Raw genomic sequence first — 9,027 nt, forward strand, 5'->3', positions numbered from 1 at the left:
ACGGGATATGTCACAAGATTATTATAATAAAAACATCATTTTGAATTACAGAATCCTGGTTATTGCATTCACTGTGCAGATTATAGTAACATTAGACATTAGTATCCTATTGCTGCAATAAAAAAGTGCTTCCGTATACCACAAAAAAACTGCTAATTAATTCCTATTGCTGCTCCAGGGCACGTGCCTCTTCTTTTGCAGACAATTTCATAATTCAATGCTTTTGATTGTGATGTGGCCTTAACCTTGGGCACTGCAAACTGCTTTGAAATGCATTAGGTTTTACTCTGATTGGGGTAGAAATTCAACAACAGGGCATCTTGTAATGAAAACACGAACGTACAGGGTGAGGTCATATCTCGCGAGAACGAACGCGATCCGCCCGTTCTAACACGGGCTGGAAACCCCATCTTACTCTCTTCCTCTCGCTGTCCACAAGCAAGGTAAAGGATGTCTGGTCTCCGGCCTTATTTGACCAACTGTAATGACATTTTCGTGAAAATTATTCTCCCATAACTGACCGCGTAGACATTAAACAATCAATTAACAAATACCAGGTTTTCCGGAAAGTCTACAGAGTCCTGTAGATTATTTAGAATAAAATAAATGTGCATGCAGCACTCGCACGTACGTTCCAGTGATGGCTGCCCCCATGCCTCTGCATTGGGCCTAAACATTTCGCGTTTTGTTTGTACATTTTAGATATGACAATTATGTTATCTGCGCTAACGGTGTCTTCCATTTGAATGTGTTACGCTCGTCGGCTGTTGAACTGTGATCCTTATACTGTCTGGATTTCTGCCTCGAATTTCTGATGTGGTTACATGTCTCGGTTTATAGGTTCATTGCTAGCATTGTGGCTAACTCCAGTTAGTTAGCTACCATAATTTTATTTAACGGTGCCCGGTTTGTTGGTGAGATGGTTTGCCCTGATATCAGTTATTTGCTTAAATTGGACTTAAGATCATTCAGGACTTTGCACAATATGAGGGATTTATATTATCACGAGATGTGCATGTTTTCCATCGCCACTGTTTGACAGGAAGGGAAGTAGCCTATAGAATTAACTAGCCAACTAACGTTAGTTGCCTGCTTAAGCAAGCTGTTCATCACCCATTTGGTTAGTTAACTAACTAGTTAGCTAGATAGTGTGGTTTGCAGAAAAGTTATCAGTAGTGTTTAGACGTGTAATCATCAGATTAACTGTTTGAGTATTGGGCCAGTCGAGTCATCCTATCGTCTGCACATAACTTTATAACTAACCTTAGTTACATGAGTAGCTAGGCTACATATTGAATGTGCTCAGGACCTCATTCTACCCAGGACATTCGTTGCAGTCTACATAGCATCATTCATACATTGTACCTCATACTGAAGTTCTCTACCCCTCTGGCAGATGCCTGGTGTCACAGTGAAAGACGTCAACCAGCAGGAGTTTGTCCGTGCCCTATCGGCTTTCCTGAAGAAGTGAGTTTTCCACTCAGTTATTTAATATAAGTATATGTAGTCGCGTACACGTGAAGCCTTGTTCAATTCTTGCTTTGTAATGCATTGAGCTTTTGTGAATGAAGTTGAAGTCAGTTTACATAGACTTAGGTTGGAGTCATTAACTCGTTTTTCAACCACTCCACAAATGTCTTGTTACAAACTATAGTTTTGGCAAGTCGGTTAGGACATCTACTTTGTGCATAACATGATTTTTCCAACAATTGTTTACAGATTATTTCACTTAGAATTCACTGTATCACAATTCCAGTGGGTCAGAAGTTTACATACACTAAGTTGACTGTGCCTTTAAATAGCTTGGAAAATTCCAGAAATAGATGTCATGGCTTTAGAAGTTTCTGATAGGCTAATTGACATAATTTGAGTCAATTGGAGGTGAACCTGTGGATGTATTTCAAGGTCTACCTTCAAAATCAGTGCCTCTTTGCTTGACATGGGAAAATCAAAAGAAATCAGCCAAGACCTCAGATTTTTTTGTTGTTGACTTCCACAAGTCTGGTTCATCCTTGGGAGCAATTTCCAAACGCCTGAAGGTACCACGTTCATCTGTACAAACAATAGTATGCAAGTATAAACGCCATGGAACCACGTAGCCGTCATACCGCTCAGGAAGGAGACGCGTTCTGTCTCCTAGAGATGAACGTACTTTGGTGTGAAAAGTGCAAATCAATCCCAGAACAACAGCAAAGGACCTTGTGAAGATTCTGGAGGAAATGGGTACAATAGTATCTATATCCACAGTAAAACGAGTCCTATATCAACATAACCTGAAAGGCCGCTCAGCAAGGAAGCCACTGCTCCAAAACCACCCATAAAAAAAGCCAGACTACGGTTTGCAACTGCACATGGGGACAAAGTTCGTACTTTTTGGAGAAATGTCCTCTCGTCTGATGAAACAAAAATAGAACTCTTTGGCCATAATGACCCTCGTTATGTTTGGAGGACAAAGGGACAGGCTTGCAAGCCGAAGAACACCATCCCAACCGTGATCCACGGTGATGTAAGCATCATGTTGTGGGGGTGCTTTGCTGCAGGAGGGACTGGCGCACTTCACAAAATAGATGGCATCATGAGGATGGAAAATTATGTGGCCATATTGAAGCAACATCTCAAGACATCAGTCAGGAAGTTAAAGCTTGGTCGCAAATGGGTCTTCCAATTGGTCAATGACCCCAAGCATACTTCCTAAGTTGTGGCAAAATGGCTTAAGGACAACAGTCAAGGTATTGGAGTAGCCATCACAAAGCCCTAACCTCAAGAACTTTTGTGGGAAGAACTTAAACACGTGCGAGCAAGGAGGCCTACAAACCTGACTCAGTTACACCAGCTGTCAGGAGGAATGGGCCAAAATTCACCCAACTTATTGGGGGAAGTTTGTGGAAGGCTACCTGAAACGTTTGACCCAAGTTAATCAATTTAAAGGCAATGCTACCAAATACTAATTTAGTGTATGTAAACTAATGACCCACTGGGAATGTGATGAAAGAAATAAAAGCTGAAATAAATCATTCTCTCTACTATTATTCTGACATTTCACTTTCTTAAAATAAAGCGGTGATCCTAACTGACTAAAACAGGGAATTTTTACTGGGATTAAATGTCAGGAATTGTGAAACTGAGTTTAAATGTATTTGGCTAAGGTGTATGTAAACTTCCGACTTCAACTATGTGCTTTTCCTGTTCCAGGTCAGGAAAGCTGAAGGTCCCAGATTGGGTGGACATTGTCAAGCTGGCCAAACACAAGGAGCTGGCCCCCAGCGATGAGAACTGGTTCTACACCAGAGCTGGTATGATTTTGTTCATTGACATTCTTCCCTTCAGGACTACCTGTCTGCTCAGGCCGTTAGTCTAGTATGGTAGATACAATCTGTTATTGGCATTGGTTTAGACCAAAATTGGCCACATGATTTTCCTGACTGTTAGTGCAGAAGTATGGAATAAGATTATTGTGACTCTGACCATCAGTGGTGTTAACCCTTTTCTCCCTCCCAGCTTCCACAGTGCGCCACCTGTACCTGCGTGGGGGTGCAGGTGTGGGCTCCATGACCAAGATCTATGGTGGTCGCCAGAGGAACGGTGTGTGCCCTGCCCACTTCAGTGTCGGCTCCAAAAACGTGGCCCGCAAGGTGCTGCAGGCCCTCGAGCTTCTCAAGATGGTGGAGAAGAACCCAAACGGGTGAGTAGAACCATGCTGGTTAGAACGTTGTCCCTAGACACTTAAGCCAAGGTCGGCGTTCTCATTGGTCCTTATGGTTAGGTTTAAGGAAAGCAAGCAGATCCTACATCTCTACTGAGAACAGAGGGAAACACCGGATATGAACTGTTTTATTATGTCACCTAGTCCAGGTCCCAGAGCACCACTGGGTTGACATTTTAAATTCACTTTTGATGCAACGCTTAAGAAAGAGTGAGAACCCCCCCCCCCTTGTTGAAAACATTTTGTGCCCACTGAACAAAACCGTATACAGACAAAGCAATTTCAATAGTGTTGATTATATTATTTGCATGAAATCTGGATAAATGTACTATTGTCATCTTACCAGGCTCGTTCAGATTTAATTGATTTAGTAGTTTTGTAGCAATTTCTGCAAGTGGTTGGGCACGTTTTATCCTATGGCGGTTGTGTAGGGGTGTCATTGCCTTCTCTGGTGTTGTCAGTCGACCTGTGTAAGGGATGTTGATGTAGTCTTTGCTGTGTTACTGTACAGAATGGAGTTGATCCGTTAGTAAGGAGGAGGAAGGCCCTAAAAATTCATACTCCGGCCACCCTAGTCATAGACTGTTTTCTGTTACCGCACGGCAAGGGGTACCGGAGCGCCAAGTCTAGGTCCAAAAGACTTCTTAACAGCTTCTACCCCCAAGCCACAAGACTCCTGAACAGCTAATCAAATGGCTACCCAGGCTATTTGCATTGCCTCCCCCCTTATGCTGCTGCTACTCTGTCTATGCATAGTCACTTTAATAACTCTACCCACATGTACATATTACCTCGACTAACCGGTGCCCCGGCACATTGACTCTGTACTGGTATCCCCTGTATATAACCTCGCTACTGTTATTTTACTGCTGCTCTAATTATTTGTTTTTTACCTAACACTTATTTTTCTTAACCACATTGTTGGTTAACCTTTCTAGCGCAGGCGTTCCGCTAGTGGAACCCCTTGACAACATTCCGCTGAAAAGGCAGCGTGGGAAATTTAAAAAATATTTTTTAGAAATATATAGTAACTTTCACACATTAAGGGCTAGTAAACATTTAACTGTAAAGTCTACCTGTTGTATTCTGCGCATGTGACACAGTTTGATTAATTTGTTCTGTTGCTGACTGAACCTCTTCTCTCACAGAGGTCGCAGACTAACCGCCCAGGGAACCAGAGATCTGGACAGGATTGCTGGCCAGGTGAAGCCCTTCTCTTTACCCCACCTGCAGTTTTTGGTGACCTACCTTCTGGGGAGTCCTTGGGTTGTGCAGGCCTGTTCCAGACAAACGGCAAAACTAAAAAGTTGAACTAATAAGTTAAATCGGGACCGTGAGATAATTTGGTCAAATGTGGGGGGGGGCTTATTTGTCCTTTCACACGCTCAAGTGGAACCTGTTTGGTGTTAAATGGGAATGTGTTTTTTTGCATATCCCACTTCCACTGAGACGCCCTCAGTGTGGTCACGGCCAGGCATCTGCTGTTATTGACGGAGACCCTGGAGCAGATGGGGTTAAGTGCCTTGCTCAAGGGCACATTGGCAGATTTTTCATTTAGTCTGCTTGGGGAATCGAAACTAGTAACCTTTCAGTTATTAGCCTAACGGTTAGAGCGCTGGGCCATCTGCTGCCTTGCTTGGCTGAAATAAAGGCTTTATAGCCCCAAGGCTCACCAGGACCAGGGTACTGCCTCCTTGTACCTCACCATATCAGGCCGGTGGGCCCTTGTCTAAAAAGTCGATTCAAACATGTTTTGTTTTGCAGAAATAAGTTTGTTTCATCACTGAAACATGTCACCCTGCACTTTGATGATAGAACATCCCACAGTGCATGTAATGAGAGCATTAGCACAGTGTTGCCCAAGCATTCAGCCTGCCTTTTGATTTCAGCCAGCTGTCCTTGTCTAGATTTATTTTCTAACTTTGCTCCTGAGCCTCACAGCCTGCATAATGAATGTCAGGCTTATTTTTATTTTTTTACTGTGGTAAAAAAGAAACAGCAGCTCAGCCACTGTCGGCAGCAATCTGTCTGCCTAAGAGGAACAACAGTGACAATCCAAGGGTAAACAAGCAGAGGGAATTTCATGCTGACTGAATCCATCGTATGGTACAGCTTCTCCCTCTTGATCCTTTGTAATGAGCTGAATTTAGATGCGCTAACCTGGCCCTCCCTGGCTGCTACATGGTGGCGTCATCGATCGGCTCGCTTCGCTTCCCCCTGTGGTGTTTTTGATGGCTTAGAAATTGTTTCTATCCCAAGGAGCTAGGTATGTGCTGTCACGACATGACTGGCATTTCTGAGGGGTTCTAGTGAAGTCATTGTCCTCAAGCTGTTTTATTCCAGTGTGATGTGGGCCTCATTACTTTGTTAGATCGAGAGCCCACTTCCTCACTGGAATTACCTCTGAACAAATCTGCAGCGCTTAATGTCTTGTTTTGATGTTTCCCCAGGTTGCAGCTGCAAAGTTACCCCCGAAGGCTGCCCCCACAGTTTAATAAATATTTTTGGGAGAAGGTGAAATCTTGTCTGTTCTTTTTTCTAACCTGAGCAAGTTGGAATTTACCAACAATAGATGGAAACTCTGGTTGCTTCCATGGGTTTATGGTTTTGCATACCAATGTTAGATATGTAACCTCTGGTCTTGATGTCATTGGGGGACCTGATTGATGAAGTGTAGGAGTTTTGGGTATGGTGGTCTGTTTAGTCTACACGATGTGGTTTTTGTTGAATTCCAATAAACTTCCAAAATATTATTCACCTCATGAGCTTAGTTAAATTCTTACCCTGTCATACCAGTAACACAAACTATTGGTCATTTGAGTCTTAGCTATGCATAGCTTCAAAATGTTAAACCATCATTTTGATTTTTGGGCTGCTAGTTGTCTTGATACCGGCCATGGGAAGATAGATTCTTACGTGTATGAGAAATATGGCTTGATGCGACAGTGCCATCTAGAGGAGACGGATCTCAACTACAGCTCACCCAGCAGAAATGTCTCACAAGGAGGGGGTTCAGTGCAGCTGGAAGTCTTGGTGTTAATGGTAAAGTTAAATGTGCACGTCCTCAAATGCACAGTGATGTTCTCCAACTCTACCAGAGGAAGAGGTGCCGTGGGCTGTTTTGAGCTCCAAAATTGGTCAAATAAGCCCAAAATCAAATGTATTTATATAGCCCTTACATCAGCTGATATCTCAGTGCTGTACAGAAACCCACCCTAAAACCCCAAACAGCAAGCAATGCAGGTGTAGAAGCACGGTGGCTAGGAAAAACTCCCTAGAAAGGCTGAAACCTAGAGAGGAACCAGGCTATGAGGGGTGGCCAGTCCTCTTCTGGCTGTGCCGGGTGGAGATTATAACAGAACATGGCTAAGATGTTCAAATGTTCATAAATGACCAGCATGGTCAAATAATAATCACAGTAGTTGTCGAGGGTGCAACAAGTCAGCACCTCAGGAGTAAATGTCAGTTGGCTTTTCATAGCTGATCATTCAGAGTATCTCTACCGCTCCTGCTGTCTCTAGAGAACAGGTCAGGGTTCCATAGCCGCAGACAGAACAGTTGAAACGAGCAGCAGCACGGCCAGGTGGACTGGGGACAGCAAGGAGTCATCATGCCAGGTAGTCCTGAGGCATGGTCTTGGGGCTCAGGTCCTCCGAGAGAGAGAAAGAAAGAGAGAATTAGAGAGAGCATACTTAAATTCACACAGGACACCGGATAAGACAGGAGAAGTACTCCAAATATAACAGACTGACCCTAGCCCCCCGACACATAAACTACTGCAACATAAATACTGGAGGCTGAGACAGGAGGGGTCAGGAGACACTGGCCCCATCCGATGATACCCCCGGACAGGGCCAAACAGGCAGGATATAAGCCCACCCACTTTGCCAAAGCACAGCCCCCACACCACTAGAGGGATATCTTCAACCACCAACTTACCATCCTGAGACAAGGCCAAGTATAGCCCATAAAGATCTCCGCCAGAGCACAACCCAAGGGGGGGCGCCAACCCAGACAGGAAGATCACGTCAGTGACTCAACCCACTCAAGTGACGCACCCCTCCTAGGGACGGCATGGAGGAGCACCAGTAAGCCAGTGACTCAGCCCCTGTAATAGGGTTAGAGGCAGAGAATCCCAGTGGAGGGGAACCGGCCGGGCAGAGACAGCAAGGGCGGTTCGTTGCTCCAGAGCCTTTCCGTTCACCTTCACACTTTTGGGCCAGACTACACTCAATCATATGACCTACTGAAGAGATGAGTCTTCAGTAAAGACTTAAATGTTGAGACCGAGTCTGCGTCTCTCACATGGGTAGGCAGACCATTCCATAAAATGGAGCTCTATAGGAGAAAGCCCTGCCTCCAGCTGTTTGCTTAGAAATTCTAGGGACAATTAGGAGGCCTGCGTCTTGTGACCGTAGCGTACGTGTAGGTATGTACGGCAGGACCAAATCGGAAAGATAGGTAGGAGCAAGCCCATGTAATGCTTTGTAGGTTAACAGTAAAACCTTGAAATCAGCCCTTGCCTTAATAAGAAGTCAGTGTAGGGAGGCTAGCACTAGAGTAATATGATCAATTTTTTTGATTCTAGCAGCCGTATTTAGCACTAACTGAAGTTTATTTAGTGCTTTATCTGGGTAGCCGGAAAGTAGAGCATTGCAGTAGTCTAACCTAGAAGTAACAAAAGCATGGATACATTTTTCTGCATAATTTTTGGACAGAAAGTTTCTGATTTTTGCAATGTTACATAGATGGAAAAAAGCTGTCCTTGAAACAGTCTTGATATGTTTGTCAAAAGAGAGATCAGGGTCCAGAGTAACGCCGAGGTCCTTCAAAGATTTATTTGAGACGACTGTACAACCATCAAGATTAATTGTCAGATTCAACAGAAGATATCTTTGTTTCTTGGGACCTAGAACAAGCATCTCTGTTTTGTCCGAATTTAAAAGTAGAACGTTTTCAGCCATCCACTTCCTTATGTCTGAAACACAGGCTTCTAGCGAGGGCAATTTTGGGGCTTCACCATGTTTCATTGAAATGTACAGCTGTGTGTCATCCGCATAGCAGTGAAAGTTAACATTATGTTTTCGAATGACATCCCCAAGAGGTAAAATATATAGTGAAAACAATAGTGGTCCTAAAACGGAACCTTGAGGAACACCAAAATTTACAGTTGATTTGTCAGAGGACAAACCATTCACAGAGACAAACTGATATCTTTCCGACAGATAAGATCTAAACCAGGCCAGAACTTGTCCGTGTAGACCAATTTGGGTTTCCAATCTCTCCAAAAGAATGTGGTGATCGATGGTATCAAAAGCAGCACT

General features: G+C 43.8%; 1 protein-coding gene across 1 annotated transcript; it reads left to right on the forward strand.

Annotated features, from left to right (window-relative positions):
- Positions 1-379: 379 nt before the first annotated feature.
- On the forward strand, positions 380-6,223 carry LOC120048621 (40S ribosomal protein S19). Its single transcript, XM_038994720.1, has 6 exons — positions 380-443; positions 1,397-1,467; positions 3,193-3,293; positions 3,499-3,682; positions 4,852-4,906; positions 6,154-6,223. The coding sequence occupies exons 2-6, from the start codon at positions 1,397-1,399 to the stop codon at positions 6,196-6,198; spliced, it is 456 nt and encodes a 151-aa protein (XP_038850648.1). The 5' UTR covers positions 380-443; the 3' UTR covers positions 6,199-6,223.
- Positions 6,224-9,027: the final 2,804 nt, after the last annotated feature.

The sequence above is a fragment of the Salvelinus namaycush genome, chromosome 5, assembly GCF_016432855.1.
Source record: "Salvelinus namaycush isolate Seneca chromosome 5, SaNama_1.0, whole genome shotgun sequence".
NCBI lineage: Eukaryota > Metazoa > Chordata > Actinopteri > Salmoniformes > Salmonidae > Salvelinus > Salvelinus namaycush.

Bases quoted from the DNA above. Each gene is read 5' to 3' on its own strand.
- LOC120048621 (XM_038994720.1), top strand. From the start codon at position 1,397: ATGCCTGGTGTCACAGTGAAAGACGTCAACCAGCAGGAGTTTGTCCGT. The intron at 3,294-3,498 runs GTATGATTTTGT...TCTCCCTCCCAG, and splicing joins CTGGTTCTACACCAGAGCTG to CTTCCACAGTGCGCCACCTG. The intron at 4,907-6,153 runs GTGAAGCCCTTC...ATGTTTCCCCAG, and splicing joins TGGACAGGATTGCTGGCCAG to GTTGCAGCTGCAAAGTTACC.